At 38.8% G+C, this 22,067-nt stretch overlaps 1 protein-coding gene across 1 annotated transcript in view; it reads left to right on the forward strand.

The window, feature by feature from the left end:
• The window catches only part of Pik3c2g (phosphatidylinositol-4-phosphate 3-kinase catalytic subunit type 2 gamma), a gene marked incomplete in the record, with an annotated part of 355,213 nt that overhangs the window by 98,840 nt on the left and 234,306 nt on the right, over window positions 1-22,067 (forward strand). The window contains 3 exon segments of the mRNA NM_207683.3: window positions 2,950-2,983; window positions 7,078-7,273; window positions 17,451-17,573. Coding sequence (NP_997566.2) covers window positions 2,950-2,983; window positions 7,078-7,273; window positions 17,451-17,573 — 353 coding nt within the window.

Raw genomic sequence — 22,067 nt, forward strand, 5'->3', positions numbered from 1 at the left:
GTTTGGAGCTGAGATGAAAGGATGGACCATGTAGAGACTGCCTTATCCAGGGATCCACCCCATAATCAGCATCCAAACGCTGACACCATTGCATACACTAGCAAGATTTTATCGAAAGGACCCAGATGTAGCTGTCTCTTGTGAGACTATGCCGGGGCCTAGCAAACACAGAAGTGGATGCCCACAGTCAGCTAATGGATGGATTACAGGGCTCCCAATGGAGGAGGTAGAGAAAGTACCCAAGGAGCTAAAGGGATCTGCAACCCTATAGGTGGATCAACATTATGAACTAACCAGTACCCCGGAGCTCTTGACTCTAGCTGCATATGTATCAAAAGATGGCCTAGTCGGCCATCACTGGAAAGAGAGGCCCATTGGACACACAAACTTTATATGCCCCAGAACAGGGGAACGCCCGGGCCAAAAAGGGGGAGTGGGCGGTTAGGGGAGTGGGGGTGGGTGGGTATGGGGGACTTTTGGTATAGCATTGGAAATGTAAATGAGCTAAATACCTAATAAAAAATGGAAAGAAAAAAAAAAGAATCTAATAAGTAATGGTTGCCAAAGAAAGGACAGACATTTTTATCTGTATAGTAACTGATATGTTGTAAATGTACCTACAAATAAACATTTACTTATGTTCCCTTAAAAAAAAAAAAAGAAAAAAAGAAAAAGCACTTCACTTGATATTAAAGTTTTCTAAGGAATAAAATGTCTGATCTCCTGAGAAGTCACTTCCTAAAATGCCTAAAACACAACTCTAAAGTTTTTTCTCCAAGACACCCAACTTCTCCGTAGATCTGAAGCCAAAAGAATCTTCTGTGGGAAAATGACCTATTTTCTAGGAACACCATGGGAAAGTATGCTCAAGAAAAGCTTAGATTTACACAATTCGGATCTTGTATTTTTAATGCACTACATATGTGATTTTTATTTTCAGCTGAAATCACAGGTAGCCTTAATTTTGATGACGATAATGATTTTCATGGACAGAACTGAGAATGGAGAATTCTATCTTATTTAAAGTGCATCATTACTAAATGGTTTACTCATCTCCCCCCCACCCATCCCCAAGGTCCTCGTTATTATTTTACAGACTTTAAAGTTCCGTGCTGTGTGCCCCCATCCTGCCCACTGGCTTTCATCCTATCTTAATCATGAGCCTACGTATAGAAGAATGTTGGCACAAAATACTAAATACATTTTGCATGACTTGTGCAGTAACCAATTACAGTTAAAAAGTCAACAAAACCAATCTGCCTACCCACTACAATCTAAGTTAACGAACACGGCGGGAGGGGTCCGAGTCTCTGCCAGCAACTTTCACATTGAGATGATTTCCTTTCTCCTTGGCTGCATTTTCAGTCACCATGCACGGCACAATTTCCTGCCATGTAGGGAAGTAATTAAGGATCTAATAAATGAAAGTTTGGCAAAATGAAGAATTAAATCATAACTATACTTCTATGTTCCTAATACTTAGTATTGAAAGCAATCTTTAGTCTTCAAGTTATGCTATTCAGAAACTCATTTAATGCACTTTTATAACTACTCCAGAAAACTGAAGCACAGAGTGGAAAATATGTTCTTGCCTATTGTGCTGTAGGTGGATGTCATGGTGATTTTTATAATACATGGCTACATTTCTGAATAAATTGAATTCTAGTCAAACCCAACTAACAGCTCCTGTAGCCTGTCCCACCTGGACAGGATAAAGACATTCCCTGGAGTGGTTGGGACGACTGTTTGATGCTACATTCTTGTGAAATATTTACCTAACACAAGTGCTTCTGGGGTTCACAGAATGGCATTTTGAATCAAAAGGTTACATTCAAATTTAATTATATTTTACCATAGGAAATAATTACTCTCTAAAGGAATCCTATGGAAGTTTTTTGATATAAAAAAAAAAAAAACAGCTACTCTCTGGATTATTTGCTTAATAAATGTGCTGTTTAGTTAATTAACTTCCTTTAGAAAAAAATTAATATTTTTAATCAAAGGAAAAATGGCTTGAATGGTAATCATTCCTGTTGTCAGGCTCCTGAAAAGGTGGAGTCTGGAGAATGCTAGGAGTCTGGGAGTTTTAGACAGCTATGGTCAATGTGTCAAGAGCCCGTTCGTAAAATAAAATTATTTTTTCAGTCTTGCAGCATTTCTGTCGATTAGAATGGATCTTATAAGAAACTGGAAGTTTCCTTTCCACTGAGACATTATTTTCAGTGAATATGTGAGTCCTGATGTGTTGTAGTTTTCATGGTAATGAACTTAAAGCCAGAAAGCCCCAAGCCAGCTAAGGAATTCCACATTTCCAGTAAAGACATAAAAAATATAGTCGTCATGTTGTGGATGTGATTACAAATGACAAAGAGGAGAATGCAAAAAAATAACATTTCAGATTGTGGTTTTGATCTGTGATTTGATTTAATATATTTTCCTCACCGTTCAACTATAAGTTAATTAATGCTCAATAAAATCATAAAACCAAAGAGAGTATCTATATAGTTCTGATCACACTTCATCCAGAGCCCTTTAGGATGTACTTCAAAGCTGGGTCTGAGTATCTGCTAATAATAAGAGAAAGGCAGTGAACGCCGAGCATTTGAAATGCACTTAGAACAGAAGATTGTTTCCTGTCATGGTGGAGAGACGGAGCTTGACAAGGTCTGCAGGGTGCTTTAATACTGAAAGGCCGATTTGAGCAACGTCTTTTTAAAAACTCTAATAACCTACATCACTCACTGCAATATCCAGAAGGATTTCTTATTAGACTCTATAGATTTCCAGTGTTTAATCTGCAACACAGATAAATAAACTGAGAGACACTTGCATCGCTTTCTCATCCCAGAAAAAAGTATCATATGTTGATTTTTTTTGGATATTAGTACTTTGATTATTTCCTGGATTAGTAACACAAACGCTTCTCTTTTTCTTTCTCCCACATTTTAGAATTTTCATCAGAATTCAGAGACTTCAAAAAAAGGTAACAAAAATATATATTCCAACATTTAAAAAAGGAAAAGGAAAAAAAGACATAAGTCTTAGAATTCTGTTGCCTTTTCTCTTCGATTACGCATCTTAATACTGTGGTAACACATGTCCACTCACACAAGGGGGAAATGGCTTGCTCAGATCCTTAATATCCCTTATACTGATGGAAGTGCTAAATTCAAAAGAGAATTGTTTTAGAAGGGTGCTATTTAAACCTTTATTCTGGTTTGTTTTAATAAAATGAGAAAAGTAGAGATACTTAACAGTGACAAGATTTGTTGTGGTGGTGGTGGTTTTGTTTTTCGATTGTGTGTGTGCGTGTGCGTGTGCATCTGCGTCTGGGTGTGCGTCTGTGTCTGTGTTCTGTTCTGTTCTGATTGTTCTAAGACGGATATCACTACATAGCCTGCTGCCAGTCAGGAACTCACTATTAAGACCAGACTGGCCTCCATCTTCCAGAGATCTACCTCCTTTTGCTATCCAAGAAATGGACTTAAACACTTGTCTCACCACATGCAGCAAGAATTATTTTAAAAATCCTTTTAGTCATCCTAAGATACTGCAAGAAGTCACTATAAATTGGATTCTAATGTGAGAAAAGCTCCAAGCATTTACCTTCAAAGTCTTTAGTTTCTAATTTAGACTCATGCTATGTTTGACAGACCAGCTGATAGACCAGACAGGAGTGGGTTCTGAAGTAAGACTCATAGAGGATCTGGGATGGAGGGACTGCAAGCCGAAGTAGAATAAAGAATGGGTTTGTGACCATGTGCTTCAGAGCAGGATCTGCTGTCCAATCAGAAGACATCATGTCCATCATCAGCTCTAAAACTTCTTAGCTCTGTTACCCAAGACTCTTGAATCACCTTAAATCATTAGTTGTCCCAATAGACACCAAATAGATAGCATGTTGTTGAGCCTGTTGTATTTGTACAGGGAGACCATATTTGGCACAGGAACATTCCAGGGACCTCATAACTAACTTGATAAGCTTAAACGCAGAGGTAACTGTGGGAAGCATTAAAAACAAACAAACAAACAAACAACCACCTTACACATAAGTTAATCTTTCTAGTAAAGAGTTGCATGAGAAACATACAGTCTAAATTCTAATTCCAATATTTGGAAAGAGGACATCAATGACATGAGAGTCACCCTCCATGTGTCATCTGAGACACAGGCAAAGGATGTGGAGAAAACACCCAAACTAATGCAAAATTAGTGTCAGAAGACTCTAAGATATAGAGGGGTAGAGGAGGCACAGACTGCCTCACAATACTCCTGGCACCGAGTCTCAAGGACATCTGTGGAAAGCACAGGCGTGGCTATGCTAATGAAGCCCCACCCCTTCTATCTGGAGCATTGTAATGAGGTTTTATTTTTCCTCCATACTCAGGGTGTTCAAATATGAGAGTCCATAAAAATAAACAGAACTGTGCCCAAAGATTTATACTCCATAACAAATCACAACAGATTTCAATTAGCTTATTTGATTTACTAACAAATTAACATTGCAGTTCTTTGCTCAGGGGAAAATACAGGTGTGATAGATATTTTTTCCCTGTATTTCTCCTCCAAGCACAAGATCTTGATTCACAAAATAGTTTGATGATGTTATTGCTGTGCTTGTATGTGTGTGCAGGTATATGTGCACACGCACATATGCCTAGAGGGTAGAGATCACCACCACTTGTCTCTTTTAGTCACACTCCACTTTGGGTTTTTTTTTTTTTTTTTTTTTTTTTGAGGCAAGGTCTTCTGCTATAGCTGGAGTTTACCAGTTTTGCCTGGCTGACTGTATAGCAAATTTCAGGAAGCCATTGGTTTCTCCCTCTCAATGCTGGGATCACAGATGTAAACTAGTTTTTCAGATTTTTTAAAAATAGTTATTTTTATCTGTTGTGTATGAGTGTTTGACTGCATGTAATGTTGATATGGATGGTGCCCACTGGGGCCAAACAGGGAAATGGGTTCTCTATAGCTAAAGATACAGACCACAGCGAGTTACCATGTGGATGCTAGGAGCTAAACCCACGTCCTCTGTAAGGGCATGTAGCGTTCTTAGCCACCAGTGTACTCCAGCTTCTATGCCTAGATTTTGGGGGTGAATCCGTGGCATCTGATCTCTGGTTTTCGTGCCTTTATAGCAGTTATTTGCTAACTGACCTATTCCCATGTCCTCTGGTGGTCATACATTTGAAATGTATTCTTCATCCAGAGTTCTGGAAACACAGATTACATCAGGACATTACTAAACAAACTCTCAGAAGCAAATAATAACCCAAAACTGTCCGTCTGAAGTAGTAATAAAGAGAAGAATATAATAAGTGTCAAAATAATTAAAGTTCTCAAAAATACAGACTTCAGGTCAAACCAATAACATTAGATATATATTCACTGTCACACTTTGACAAGATTGAAAATTATTGACAAAAAGTCCATGCTTCTTGCTCTAAAGAACCAAGAGAACAATTTGAAAAGAGAAAACAACATTCTTCTAGAAACTTTCAAATCTCTACCACCCATGATTCAGGAAAAATCCCTGTTGGGTGGCCTTCAGAGTTTGACAAGGCTTGTTTTAGGATATTATAATGGTGCTTTTTGCTTCTGCTTCATTAATTCCCACTGCTCATTTCTCAGAGAAATTTAATTAGAGCCTTTTCTCTCTGCTCATCTTCCCCCAGGCTGTTGCAAAAAAAGGGGAGGGGCACCATTTAAGAAATGAGACAAATAAGCACAGTTTGTCTATCATAAAGTTTGTGTGCATTTATGAATAAGTGGATAATAGCGTGTGCTGAGCAACAACAAAGGGCGCCTAATTGTGGGCTGCACTGCTGGGGGACAGGCTGTGGGGGAAGCATCACACTGAAGCTGGCTTCCATCCTAAGGAGCCCACATCCTCTAACACTGGAACTGTGCAGAACACTCAGGAAGAACACTAGCTCTCCGTGCCATTTTCTTCTCAAAACAACTAGAAGCCAAGACACTATTTTTGTTTGAGAAGCAACTTTGGAGAAAGTTGCATGTGTGTCCATAAATGGCTGTGCCAGAGACCTGACCCAGAGTGTCCTTCAATCCTGTCACAGCAGACACTAAGAAGAATCTAATGTGTTGATTTGTCCCCTGACAACTCCTTTGCTCTTATAGAAAAATTGTTAGCTTGTTATATTTTTCCTTTATCAATGACCTTGTTCCATTTATGTGGTTATGACAAAATATCCCGAAGGAAGGAAGGAAGGAAGGAAGGAAGGAAGGAAGGAAGGAAGGAAGGAAGGAAGGAAGGAAGGAAGAAAGGAAGAAAGGAAAGAAATGTAATGTAGAAACAAAGGGGCTTGTTTGGCTTTCGATTCAAAGTCTAAGTAAGGATTTAAAATATTACATCTCCAGTCAAGTGTAGAAAGGGGGAAATGTATGGATCCTTTCTGGCTTGTTTTCATCTATCTTTCTTCTGCCTTGCATAGTTCAGGAGATCCAGCCTAGGGGATGAGCCCACCCATCGTGGGCTGGGTCTTGCAGCTGCAAGCAACAATCAGTACAATTCCCCACAGACATGCCTCAGGCCAACCCAACACAAAAAGAAAATCCTCCAGTGACTGTAGGTAATGTCGAGTTGACCTTTAAAACCGACTCTCATCTTGGCAGTCCCCTTATGGCATCACCGGATAGGCAATGAGCGTCTAGCAAATGTTTGTGGTCATCAATAAATCATGGAGAAAATACAATCCTTTCCTTGAAGTGAACTCTAAAACATCCATAAATTAGAAGACAACTGATTGCAGATTTCAATTGATCAGCATGCCAAGCTAATCATAAAAAGAAAAAAAACCCTCCAATTTGTAACTAAAAGGTTATGTTTTCAAAATCTGTACTGCAGAAGATATGGAAGTATGTAGACAGATGATCCAGCCGCAGCTATGCCAAGCTGCCTCCGGAGGCCCAGATGGCTAATTGGCTTCAGTTAGTACGGGTCATTTTAATTAAATTTTATTTAAATTTCATTATAAGAGATTTCAAAGCGATAATTGATGGCTTATGAGAAATACGACCCTTCACAGACATCTGGATCCCTATCCTTTATTCCCGTAGGCTTCATAGAGAGAGTGACAGCTGAACTATCAAGGTCCATCTATCAGCTAATCGACGTGTACTGCAGTACCTTCTGTACAGATTTCCAGCCTGTGCACACACCCGGAGGTGTCTCCCGTGTCCACGCTGGGCTCCAGTCCCACCTGAGCTTCACGGTGTGTTCCCTGCACAATGTCCCAGAGACTTGGGCACACAGGTGAGCAGTCGAGAATCTTCACAGTTCTTGCCTGAGTATGATTAGCATCGTTCTCTCTCACTTGAAGGAGAAAACATGTCAGATTTATTTTTCATTGTAAGATCACTTAATAAAAGTTAGGTTTCAGGTGAGTATTAATTTTCCTTTCACCATATTAAAATAATGACTACAGACTGTGGCTCATTATGAAGTAGGCAACCTTCGTCCTGTTTAATGGCTTTCCTAAACTTTTATTTTTTGTGAGTTTGTTTAAGTGATTAATAATAATTTAGAGGATAGAGGGGGGAGGAAAGCCCATGCACAGGCACTAAGAATATTTATGGAAAAGGAGAGCTAAGCTCTCTGACCGCTCTAAAGCTGTAGGCAGTGCACACGCTTCTTCAGACTGTCAGACGAGATCCTTAACAAAGTAAGGATTAGCCAGGATTAATTTATTCTCACCATTCTACGTGGAATAACCTTTGGTTTTAAGTTGGCTGTGCTTATGTAGTATCTTTTTAGAATAGCATAGGAATGTTGCATAATGTAAATTCTTTACAGGTAGTATATAGAAGTGGACATTGATTAAATTTATGAAAGTTAATGAAATCACTTGTTCATGAAGATACTATGCCCACAGCATTTGGCACTTGAAAGAAAAGAAAAGCTGAGACAACTAATAACTAAAAGAAATGACTTTGAGAGGGTATATTTTTATTAATTCTTTGAGAATTCCATACATGCCCACTTATGCTTCTATAACTCTTCCTATAACCACCCCTTTCAGGACCTATTATTAATTTTATCCTTTCCTTTTCTGTTTTACAAATACATCTAGTCCAATCTGTGCTGTGCATGTACTGCCTAGTATCAGCCATCCACTGATGGGTGTTCAACCTACCTGGGTCTTCACCCTTAAAGAAAACCAACATCCCTTCTCCCAGGAGCTATAGAGTACCAATGGCGATTAGACTCATGGAGGGGCTCCATGCTTGTCTCCCTCCCTTGTATGAGCTGAGGCTCTTGTCTGACATGAACGTTTGTATGTCTGTCCCAGCTGCTGACGTCATGTGTGCATCTCTCCTGCTGTATCCAGAAAAGCTTTCTTGGTGTCATCTATCACCTCTGACTCTTTCATCAGTCCGTCTTACAGGTTGTGTGTGCGTGTGTGTGTGTGTGTGTGTGTATGTGTATGTGCCTGTGTGTGTGTGTCTGTGTGTGTGTGTGTGCCTGTGTGTGTGTCTGTGTGTGTGTGCCTGTATGTGTGCCTTCGTGTGTATGTGTGTGTGCCTGTGTGTGTGTCTGTGTGTGTGTGAGCCTGTGTGTGTGCCTGTGTGTGTGTGTGCCTGTGTGTGTGTCTGTGTGTGTGTGAGCCTGTGTGTGTGCCTGTGTGTGTGTGTCTGTGTGAGTGCCTGTATGTGTGCCTTTGTGTGTGTGTGTGTGCCTGTGTGTGTGTCTGTGTGTGTGTGTCTGTGCCTGTGTGTGTGTCTGTGTGTGTGCCTGTGTGTGTGTGTGCCTGCGTGTGTGTGTGTGTGTGCCTGTGTGTGTGTCTGTGTGTGTGTGCCTGTGTGTGTCTGTGTGTGTGTGTGTGCCTGTGTGTGTGTCTGTGTGTGTGTGCCTGTGTGTGTCTGTGTGTGTGTGTGCCTGTGTGTGTGTCTGTGTGCCTGTGTTTGTGCCTGTGTATGTGCCTGTGTGTGTGTCTGTGTATGTGTGTGCCTGTGTGTGTCTCTCTGTGTGTGTGCCTGTGTGTGTCTGTGTGTGAGTGTGCCTTTGTGTATGTCTGTGTATGTGCCTTTGTGTGTGTCTGTGTGTGTGCCTGTGTGTGTGTCTGTGTGTGTGTCTGTGTGTGTGCCTGTGTGTGTGTCTGTGCACGTGTGTGTGCGCGTGCCTGTGTGTGTGTGTGCCTGTATGTGTGTCTGTGTGTGTGTGTGCCTGTGTGTGTGTGTGTGTGCCTGTGTGTGTCTCTGTGTGTGTGCGTGTGTGCCTGTATGTGTGTGTGTGTGCCTGTGTGTGTGAAATAAAATGTGTACACATTCATATTATTAATATAAAATAAAATTTATTTCTACATATAGGATGCTATTTATATACATTATCTCTTCAGTAAAATGTGAACTATTTATGTGATCTGAATGGAAACCAGAGCTCATACATGTGTTTAGATTCTACCAAATGAAGCCATTTTGCATTTCTCATCCTAATTTTATGATGACATTTCAAAGAATGCTGTGTAACTGCATGCTACTCTAGTGAATATTTTCTTATAAATTTTTAGTCATAAATGTACATTACTTTTAATTCATGTGGAAATTTTCAACAACTTGATAAATATAACTAAAGATGTATATTATATATAATCACATATATATTGAATATGTATTGATATATAGATAAATATGTAGCATATGTCCATCAATATATTAGTATATCTATATATAAGTAAAAACATACTATAGATTTTATCACAGTGTGTATTTACATAAATGTAATCTAGTCCATTTTTCTTCATTTTTCTCTACAAATGCAATCTAAATAGTTTCAGGATATTTTAAGATGTATAACAGTGTTACATGAAACTAAGTATATATGCATGTACATATAATTATAAATATAAAATAGTGCTTGTCTACAAAAAAACTCCTGTACCAAAAAAGTAAGAACCTTAATAGGTGAAACAAAACCTTTTACTCACTTGAGGAACAAATTTTAAGACTAGAGCTGGAAGTTGTCCCCAGAAACAGACACAGTACCCTAAGGGAATTCAGGGCCAGCCAACCTTCTCCTAAAAAGCTGACAAACTGCACATGTGTAAGTTTCCCTGGTGACCTAGGTATTGTTGTGCCCTTGTCAAATTTTTCCCATATTTATCCATGCAACACCACAGACTAATAGTTGAACAGTTCAGAATAGAACACATGGAAGGTGTCTGTGTCTCAGTGATGACGTAAGGTTTCCTGCTTATGGACACATACATTACATAATACTCACCTACAAAAGTGCACATTATTGATTTTCCTCCTGTTCCTTTTTACAATATCTATACGATAATCCAAAACACTTCTTAATGTATAATACATTCTCAGTAAAAAAAATTTATTGGAAATGTCTACATAAACTTCTCTGAATAAAATTGTAAGCCATACTGGATTTATGAAATAGTTATATGTGTCAGGAGAGCAGAGGTCAGGGATGAGCTGAACTGAAAGTTGAACAAGTCTTGGTCATAAAAAGAAACTGAAGTAGAAGAGACTCTGGAAGGAAGCAAAGATGATCTTATCTTATACTAGGTGTTAGATCTGGGGACCAAAGGGCCAGCTCCAGGGAAAAGCAGACCAGACTGATGATAGCCAGCTGGGGAATGGCTGATGAAGAACCATCACTAGTTATGCTGAGAGCAACACAGAATCACATTATGTGGTGGAATTATATTAAAAAGTCCAGGAAAATCATTTCAATAATATCCTATGAATTCCTTGAGATTTAATACAGTGTATTTTGGTCATATTCACCCCAGTCATTCCTGATTTCCCCTCCTGCCTAACCACAGCATTGTATTCTCTCTTTCTCCCTCTCATCTTTCTTATTTTGTGTCTACTCGTCTCTCTCGCTATCTCTTTGTCTCTCACTGCATCTGTCTCTGTGTCATCTCTGTCTCTGTCTCTCTCTCTCTCTGTGATGTGTGTGTGTGTGTATGTGTGTGTTTAATTACTTTTGAGACAAGGTCTCACAATGTAGCCCAGGATAGCTTAGAACATGCATAGATCTACCAGTGTCTGCTTTCAGAGAGCAAGGATTAGAGGTATATGCAGCCACACCCTTTTTTGTTTAAATTCAATGAGTGAAATTTATATTACCCAAATATTCTTGGAAATGGGGACTGCCTAGAAGCCTGATCCATGTACCAGGGGCTACAACCTTAAAGAAAATCGACTCTTCCGGCTATCAAATGCCAATAGTTCTTTAGTTAGATAGAAAAAAAAATATTTTTAATTTGATCATTCACAAACTACAATACAACACATGTTATAGTAATTAGAATGCCAGTGTGATTGTGTATGAATGTATTATTTGCATAATAATGTATATTATATAATAGATTATTCTCATTTGAAAATATTTTGACATTTGTAATTATGAAGGCTCTAACACATTGGCAGGCTGAAATTTCTTCTCACTGAGGATTCACTCTTTTTTTTTAATTAGGTATTTTCCTCATTTACATTTCCAATGCTATCCAAAAAGTCCCCAATATCTTCCCCCCCACTCCCCTACCCACCCACTCCCCCTTTTTGGCCCTGGCGTTCCCCTGTACTGGGGCATATAAAGTTTGCAAATCCAATGGGCCTCTCTTTCTAGTGATGGCCGACTAGGCCGTCTTTTGATACATATGCAGCTAGAGTCAAGAGCTCCGGGGGGTACTGGTTAGTTCATATTGTTGTTCCACCTATAGGGTTGCAGATCCCTTTAGCTCCTTGGGTACTTTCTCTACCTCCTTTATTGGGGGCCCTGTGATCCATCCAATAGCTGACTGTGAGCATCTACTTCTGTGTTTGCTAGGCCCCGGCATAGTCTCACAAGAGAGAGCTATAACTGGGTCCTTTCAGCTATGAAGCGCACCAGAGGGATTCCTAGAGGCTCCTTGTCATGTGACTTTTGCCATCAAAAGGCATGTGAACAGACTCTCTTTCCTGAACTTCACCAAACTATTATTCCATGTTTAACATCACCATGTTAAGAAACATCAATACTAAGGACACTCTAAGAAATGGATTCTAAGTTTAAAAGTTATTTATAAATTAATAAATATAAATTCACTACATGCTAGGGAATTATTCAGTTGGCAAAAAAAAAAAAAAGGTAAATGTCAAATGTTGACTGAAATACTGAAAATTATTATATCATTGTGCCTCTCTCAGGATCTGAGGGATCAGTGAGTTAAATGTAGAAGAATACAGAATAAAATCCAAAAACAAGTAACAAACTTCAAGTAAGAAATACGCTATATACCAAAGGATAAAAATTTAGGAATGCAAATTATTGTCAAGCATACATAGAACCTTCATTTTTAAGTGACCAAAAGCTAAACTGAAAAACAAGTCTAAAGAAAGTTGAGATAACCTTCACAAAATAGCTTCCACAGTTTTTTCTCCAGTATGATTAAATAAAAAACTATGGTGTGTGTGTGTGTGTGTGTGTGTGTGTGTGTGTGTGTGTGTGTGTGTGTGTGTGTGTGTGTGTATGTGATTTGAATAGCTTGTAACTTTCGTGAACCAAGGAATGTTCCCTCCCAGGGAGGGTCTGAGGGTTGGGAGGTTTTCCCATTCATCCACTGCTCGGTTTGGAAGAAAAATACAGAAGTGAATTAGGGCCAATTCAAACCCTTGTCTTTCCGATTCACTGCAGAATTATGTTCAACCTTCAAATAAAAACCAACCCCAGAGCTCCTCCAGCTAGTCGATAAAGTACAAAGAAAAGGAACTCTTCCAAAATCCATTTCACAAAGGCAGTAAAGCCCTAGTACTCAAACTGCAAAAGACAGCAGCAAAATAATAACGACCAGGGCAGGAATTAAAGAAATAGAAACTAAAAAAATAACACATAGAATTATGCATGCTGGCTCTTTGAAAAGATTAACACTATTGACAAATCCCCAGCCAAACCAAAAGAAAAATAATTAATTAATAATTAGTTGGAGGTGAAAAGGAACTTTTTTTGTTTGAGTAAACCTCATTGAAACTCAGAAGATCATTAGGAAATACTTTGAAAATTTATATCCCAAACATTGGAAAACTTGGAAGAATTATACAGATTTCTAAAAATATATATATATATATATATATATATATATGATTTTCCAAAACTAAAGCCAGAGAATATAAGCAATTTCTACAGACCCTGTGACAAGCAATGCAATGGAAGCAATAAGAAGCAATAAGAAGTTCTAAAACAGAGAGATTGACTGATGAATGCAAGCACATATTGAAGAAAGACTGAGTGCTGACCCTTCTATAATTGCTCCATAGAAGAAAAAGGGAGGGGACTCAAGTGCAGTCAGGACTACCCAGGTACACATGTGACATAAACACACAATGAAAAACCAAAACTCCAAATCAATGTAACTGTTGAACTAAAATGGAAAATTTTTTTCAACAAATAACCAGCAAAGAGAATTCAAGATCACTTTGATGGATCAAGGTCAAAATTTAACAAATTCAAGATAAAAGAAACTTAATGGAAGAAATCTCCTGACCATCTTGACCTAGGTAGAAAAGGCATTTGACAAAGAACAAAATGCCTTTGTGATAAAACTCCTGAAGAACCTATGAATAGATTAAAACATATCTCAAATAATAAAGGCTAGCTACAAGTTTAAAGTAACATTGTGATAAATGGGGGAAAAAACTGCAATCAAAATAAGGGTGCCTACTCTCTCTACTTTAATAAACTGTTTGAAGTCTTAGTGAAAAGAATAAAACAAGGATATAAAACAGGATTAAAAACGGGAAAGGAAAAACTCTCTACTTGAAAATAATGTGTGTCATGGTTTTATACATAAAATACTCTGTGGATTGAATCAGAAAACTTTTAAAACCTAATAAACATAACATTTTCTGTAAACTTAGGGGTTAAATTCCAAAAATCAGGACCTTTTATACAGAGCAGTGATGAATTTGCTGAGAAAAATAGGAAAAAATATCATACTCAAAGAAGCTTCAAAAAGCAACTAGAAATAAACCCTGGTTAATGAGGTGAAAAATTAAAATATATTGTTTAAAAATGAATAAGACACTAGACAGAAAGAAATTCTGTGCTTCTAGATTGACAGAATCAATATTGTGAAAATTATCAATACCAAAAATAATCTTTAGGTTCGGTGCAATTTTTCTCAGAATTCTATTGCCATTCTTCACAGAACTAGAAAGAAATGCCCTAAATTTCACATGATAATACAAAGGGAAGCCATAACAATACTAAGCAGAAAGAACACTGCCATCCAGTTCATGAAACATGACCTTAGACAACAGGGTCATAAGTGACAAAGACAACATGTGTCAGGCACAAAGAAGACATGTAAACAAATGCACAAACAATCCTACACTGATGTGGACATCTAATTTTTGTCAAAAATGTCATATGTTTTTGTCAAAATGACATATACAATGTCTCATATTGGTGAGAGGGGGAGACAGAGAGAGACAGCGAGATGCACAGAGAGAAAGGAGGAGGAGGAATGAAGGAAGGGAGAAATGAAGAAAGGAGAGAAGGAAGGAACAAGGAAGGAAAGGATATTCAACAAATGGAGCTGCTAAAACGAAGTTAAATCAATATAGATCAATGTCTCTCACCTGAATAAATATGTGTGTGCTTGAATGAGAGCTAGTAGGGGTAGTACTTAAAACACTGAAAGGTCCATGCAAGGGGAGAAAGAGCTTTGCAGGAACTGAGGTGGAGGGCAGTGGAAGCCCTGGGCATGAAAGGATACAGAGGAATGGTGAAAGTAAAACACACAAGGGAGGAAGGGCATTGAGATGAATGAGAGGAGGTAAGGATGCTCTACTACAGCAAAGCAGGCATAAAGTGTCGGCTACTTTGTATCCCGATAGATGTAATTGAATGGAGACTGTGTACCATTTCCGTTTAGGAGCATAAATAGAAACATACTTAAATTTGAAGTCAATGACATATTTCAAAGATCCGTTACATGGGCAAGGTGGTTTCATTCCAGGGATCAAAGTTCTTTAGACAAAGACATCTAGAAAAAGGTAGTAAAGTATGTAAATGGGGTTAGGGACCAAAATCACATGATCATCTTAACTGATGAAGAAAAACCCAATTAAAAAATTAATGACCTTTAATTTAAAAAAAAAAAAAAGCTCCAAGGAAGCTAAGAATTGTCATGCCTTAACATAATAAATACTATATATAAAAAAAAAACCTATTGCCAACCTCATTCTAAATGGGAAAAATCTAAAAAATATTTCCTCCAAAGTCAAGAATGAAGTAAAGATATATTCTCTTAGCACTTAAGAATGATGTGGTGGTGGCGCACGCCTTTAATCCCAGCACTTGGGAGGCAGAGGCAGGCGGATTTCTGAGTTTGAGGCCAGCCTGGTCTACAGAGTGAGTTCCAGGACAGCCAGGGCTACACAGAGAAACCCTGCCTCAAAAAAAAAAAAAAAAAAAAAAAAAAAATGATGTTTGGGATCATAGCCAGAGAAATAATGCAAAAACAAAAAGCAAAAAAAACAACAACAAAGAAAGGAATTCAATTAGGAAAGTGAGCCAAATTATCTGTTTGCATAAATAGGAGGTAATGTTTAAAGAATAGTAATGGAAGCTTAGATCTGACCATAAACAAAAAAAAAACAAAAACAAAACCTCAGAAAGTATGATGTTTCACTACATGTCATTCCTAACCTCACTACGACAGAAATAGTAGAGAAAAATAATAAGAAACAAACCAAACAAAACCTGTCTAATTCCTGCAACAACCTAAGCGAATATGTGAAAGAACTCTCCAGACAAAATCATAGACACTGAGGAAGACAACGAAGAGGGCCACAAAAAACAGAAAGGCTCTCCTAAGTCAATCTAGCTGGGCTAGTTTTGAAGGAAATCGGCCATATTTCCAAAAGCTGTCTATAAAAAAATGGAGTCCCCTCCTGAATCTCAAAGGCATTCTTCAAAGTAACAAAAATGAAAATCTCGAAGTGCATACAAGAACAGAAAAGAGAAATGCACAAAGTGCTGAGTGTCTCCAGCCTTCACCTCAAGGAAATGCACATCAAAGGTGCTGAGATTCTGTGTCACCCGAGTCAGAATTGCCACCAAGGGAAGCGAGAGCAGCAGCCAGAGAAGGGATATGGCGGAAGCCAGCTTTGTGCACTGTGGATGGGAATGCAGGCTAGCGCAGACTCACTTCAGAGATTTCTCAAGGAAGCACAAATGTACTACTGTGAAGCTCTACTAGCCCCCAAAGAACCTACTATGTGGACATACACATATCTCTGTTGAAGGTGGCTCTGGCCATCACAGGCAAGTTATGGAATCAGATAAACTTCCAACTACGTAAACATAGATAAAATATTCTATTTCAACACAGTAGAGCATCACTGTACCATGAATAAGGATGAAATCATATCCTTTGCCAGGAAGAAGAATGAAGCTGGAGATCAGGTTCAGCAAAACAGTCCAGACTTAGAAGGATAAACATCATATGCTTAGTATCAAATGTAGAATCTAAAAGAAAAGTTGGTGCACAGAAACATAAAAGGGAGGTTATTATGAAAGAAGATCAAAGGAAAGGAAGGGTGGATGGAGAGAGGTAGTGGGATACTGAATGCAGCTAAAATAAACATTTTATTATATACATGCATGAACATAGCACAAAGAAACCATTATTTTGTACTGTAAATGTTCACTTATGGAAATAATTATTTTTTTTAAAAAGTTTCTATTGTGGTTGGTGCCTGTAGTCCAAAAGTTGGGCATATGAGACTAGAAGACCACATCAGACTACAGAACAAATTCCAAGCTATTCCAGTCTAGAGACTATGGAGAGACAATGTCTCAAAAAGCATGGGCAAGGAGCACCACATAAAATGCAAGAATTGATGTTGTTCTTTGTTCTCAGAGGCCCTGACTCTCTCTCTCTACCTTCTCCCATCAGCATTTGAATGAACAGGAGAATAACTTCAGTCTTGTGTCTGCTTCTCCTAAGATGCAATTCACTTCTCCATCCCTCTTGAGGGGTATCCAGGTGTTATAAGACATCCTTGCCTACTGCACACTCACACACACTCTCTCACACACACGCACATACAGGTGCACACACATGCACACACACAAACAAGTTGCAGGTGAGGAAGGGTTGAGGCTGAACCTTGTGACTATCCATGAAACTGCTCTCGTCATCTGGGAACAGAACCCTTACAATCCAGGTTTCTGGATTTCCCAGAGGTAACAGGTCATTGTGTTGTTGAACTGGTGTCTTAACAGACATAGGAAAGCTATGGGGTTGCCTGTCTGCAGTCTTCCTGACATACCCAACATAAATTTTCATAGCGAATTTTAAAGCTCATTTTGCACAAACAAATATATTTTTGTTGTTCGACTTGGACAATAACAATAATTGACCCCTTTTAGGAAGCTATCTTCTTTTGTGCATTGAGCTTATTGGATCAATGTTTCTTTTCAGCTACAAAGCATTTTCGTTTTCCTGCTGGCTCACATATGCTGGGAAGAAGCTGTGCCAAGTGAAAAGCTGCAGACCCCTGCCAGTCACAAAGTCATTCTCCCTTTTGGTCAACTGGAATGAAATGTAAGTTTAACCTCTATTCTGGCTATACCGACAAACCTAAGAAAAGATGACCCTTGTTCAATTCTAAACAGATCGTGGTGTGTGTGTGTGTGTGTAAGAGACAGTAACAGAGACATAGAGACACACAGACACACACACATATAGATGGGGAGGGAAAAGAGGAAAGGAGGGAGAAAAGGGAGGAGGAGGAGAAGGAGGAGGAGGGGAAGGAGGACAAGAAGGAAGAGGGAGAGGAGGACGACGACTATGACGACCAGGAGGATGACAAGGAGGAGAAGGAGGAGGAGGAGGAGGAGGATGATGAGGAGGAGGAGGATGACGAGAAGGAGGAGGATGACGAGGAGGAGGAGGATGACGAGGAGGAGGAGGAGGACGACGAGGAGGAGGATGACGAGGAGGAGGAGGAGGACGACGAGGAGGAGGAGGATGACGAGCAGGAGGATGACGAGGAGGAGGAGGATGACGAGGAGGAGGAGGAGGATGATGAGGAGGAGGAGGAGGAGGAGGAGGGTTTGGGATCCAGTTAACTGATTCAGTGGTGTGATGAGTACAGAGGAGCAGTAGATAACAGCCTGTTCCTTCAGCAGATTTAAAGTCCATTGAAAATTCTAAATAACTGTCTCATTCATCAGAACTGAGGAGCAGGGAAAATCATAAATACAGGAGGCGCTATTGTTCACTCACACTCTGGAGACCAGGAGCACCCTGAACTTTAACCAAGTTGGTTTCAGATTAAGAAAAATTAAATCACCTGATAATATGTAGTCTCTCTTTTCACACAGAAACCAGTTGCATGTTTATTTAAATAATCAATGGGAGTGGGAATAAGTACCTAGAATGTATTGCTCATTAAAGAGAGAGGCTCCAGTTTTGTCCTCTAGTGGTCATTCATTAAAGCCCAGGTTCTTTTATTATTATTATTATTATTATTATTATTATTATTATTATTATTATTATTAAGGGATTCATATATTTTTACTCTGTGTCTATATGCGGTTGACTTTATGTGTGTGTGCCATGTGTGTACAGTGCTCATGGGAGCTCTGAGAGGGCAATGGATCCCCTCAGATGGTTGTGAACCCCAGACCTTTGCAAAAGCAACCAGTGCTCATAGCTATGGAGTCATCTCTCCAGACCCTTAGCTGCTTGATTCCACTCCCCTGTACCTCTTCCCTTATTTCCCCCAACACAAGTCCTCTTCTTAACTCAAACTCTTGGAGTTACCATCCCATCCGTGGCATTCGTACCATTCTTGACGCTTCTCTCTCTGCTCCTGATGCTGTACAATTTCTATGTGGTCTGTAATGCTTCTCTGAGATCTGTATTCTCTACCTGCCACGTGGAAGGATATGCCAGCTCATTGTCTCCCGGAGCTCTCATAAGGCCTAGCTTTGGAAGATAGTTTGGTTCTCAGTGTTTATCATGGAATATCATGTGTGAGAGCATCTAGGAGTCCAAGGATGTGTTAAAGTCGTGGTTCTCAACCTTCCTAATGCTGGGATCCGTCAATACCAATACTCATGTTGTGGGGATTCCCATTACAAAATAATTTTCACTGCCATTCGTAACTGTAATTTTGCTACTGTAGTAATTTGTAACATAACTATCTGACATTTCCAATGGTATTAGGAGACCCCCGTGAAGTGTTCGTTTGACCCCTGTAAGTTGATATCTGCTGCGTAAGTGGTCTCTTCTTTCTTGCACCCTTCTGTACCGTTTCTCTTCCACTCATTCAAGTTCCTAACACTGGATAGGAGAGAAAAGAGATAGAGAGGAAACAACAGAGATCTCGGAATAAAGTCAAAGGTCAGAAAGGGGGCAACATTATTGTTAGACTACTTCCTGCTGATTAGGGACAAGTTTGATCATCACTATCAGGATATGTAATTTATTCTTGTTGTTTCTTCTTTACACATGACTACTTAACAAACCGCGACCAAGACCAACTACAAACAACAACGACCACCAACAACAAATAAAAACAACCACCCACCCCTCCTCCCAGGGCCCTGGCATTTATATATCCTCTGAAAAGTCCCTAGAATGCCAAATGTCACACAATCACAGAAACTATCCATCACTGGCAAAAATCACATTTCGGCTAGAACATGAGGCAAATCATAGTCAGCTGCTGTGAAGCAGCCCCATTGCCCCACACCTGGGGTTAAAACACAAAACATTCTTATATTTCTATGCTTTCTAATGAAAGAAAAAGTCCGAAAATGTCACTACAGATTCCCAAAGAAGTCGTGACCCACAGGTTGAGAACCCTTGTCCTAAAGTGACCCTAGTGTATCTATTACATCTGTCTGATCCTAGTGTTGACACAATCAATGGCGACTGTGTCCTGAGACAGGGTGTGCAACCTTCCTTTCCCACACACAACAGGATCCTCCCCACTCCCACAAATTCAAATCACTCTATGACTTGTACATTCACCGGGCCTCCTTGTTCTTTTAAGGTTCTTAGTTCCTTCTACCAAAGATGCAATTTCTGTCACCTGACCAATTTTAAAATATGGTATCATTTCTATCTGTAAAATCCTTCAGTGAGTTTCTGACTCATTTAGACAGAATTCTGAATCATTTAGTGTAGAGCACTGGCTCTCTGCCCCGGTGCTGCACACCTCTGTGCCTTCACTTTTAGCACCAACCCCACCCCTGCCTCTCCACCTTGCCACGTTTTCAGTCTGTTCTAATCACCATACCATGAGTGGAGATCACACTTTGCTAGAGGTTCTTTTGGGTCAGAAACACACCACTTTCCTCCACTCACCTACAAACACCCTATAACGTCCTTCTCGATGAGTGAGCCCTTTCTGCCTCATAGATGTCTACTTTTTCTTTTACTGCTGTTTCTGAACTCTGGACTTCTTTCAAATGTATTAACTGGACGTATTAGCTTGTACATCTGTCTACATATTCTAATGATACAGATTTATCTTCTGAAGAAGCATAATGCAGAATAAAAGTCCAGTAAGGGTTGTTAGTTAATTGGTGATTTTTGTATAACCAAGGACTTTTTTACAATGCTATTAACTATCTTAGTTACTAAAATTATTATTTTAACTCAACTAAAAATTATCTGTGATTATTTCCAAAATCAAATTGGCTTTCACCTCAAGAGAGAAAAATTCAATTGTAAAGGTAGTTTTGTTAAAAAAAAAAGAGGAACTTATTAATATTTTAAAATGACATTGATATGAGTCCATTTTCTTAAAACTGCTCATGTTACTTTTCTATGAAAAATCTTTGAATTCTTCCTGGAGAGTTGGGCATTCCAACCTAGAGTCGGTTTTTATTTTACTTCTGCTAAACCCATTATATTCCATTTTGCTAGATGCTTGTAACAGTTTCATATATTTTATTGGCATTTGTTGCATTGGAATTAAAATTATACCTCATTGCTAGCCTTTAATGTTAAGCACCAAATTGACTCTGGTTTTAAGAAAAAAAAGTATCTTATGTAGATGGAAAAATTAACAATTACTCATTTTTACTTTCTAAATCATTTATTTTTACCTCTATGCATATAGGTCTGTATATATGTATGTACATATGTATGCATGTGTGGTTTTGTATGAGAAAATGCTGTGCGTGTGAAGGTTGCCCACGAAGGCAGAGGAAGAGATCAGATCCCCGGAGCTAGAGGTGCAGGTCCTTGTGAGTTACCGGGTATGGTTGCTGGAGATTGAGCTCTGATCCTCTGAAAGAATAGCAGGTGCTCCTCACTACTGAGTCAAGGCTTTAGCCCCTACTGAATTATTTTATAGTCTTTTTTGCCACTCAAATGTTCATTCTTTTGTTTTTAAGTAGTCATGGAGAAGTTTAAAAACAGAAACAATTCTCCAGTGGATATGAGTCCATATATATTCAAAAGATGGACAGAGCTCCGTTTAAAATGCATGGACTCTTTCCTAGAATTGATTTTTATGAAAGTGAACGAATGGAGATTGGCGGCAACCATCCACTATAATGTCTCTGTTTTTATCATTCTTAATGTGAAAAGCTCAAGGCACATAGGAAAGAGCCAGCTCTTCTTTTTTTTTTTTCTTTTTTAAAAAGGAGGACCTTGTAGGTTATGTGCAAAATGGAGTAAGATTATTGCTCCAAATCACAGAACAGAAAAATGGAAATGCAATATAGAGTCAATTATAGATAAAGGGGCATTCAAGAAATTACTATACCTTCTGCATTATCATCATTTTATGTCATTTCAGAGATTCTTTTAAGCCCAGAAAAATTTGAGTGAATGTGAAAACTATGAAATAATATAAGTGAAAATACTTAGACACCAAAATATGCAATGTTTTAATAAATGTAAATTCCCCCTGTCTTTAAAAGTAGATTTCCATCACTGTTGTCTTTCTTTCTATTATGATCCCCTGAATTTTCACTCAAAAACATGTTGTTTTACATGTTGATAACCATCAGAGCCAGCTTTTCAACAGGTAAACTTTCATATCCCAAAGGGGGATTCATCCTTCCTACATAG

This window comes from Mus musculus, chromosome 6 (genome assembly GCF_000001635.26).
Source record: "Mus musculus strain C57BL/6J chromosome 6, GRCm38.p6 C57BL/6J".
Taxonomy (NCBI): Eukaryota; Metazoa; Chordata; class Mammalia; order Rodentia; family Muridae; genus Mus; species Mus musculus.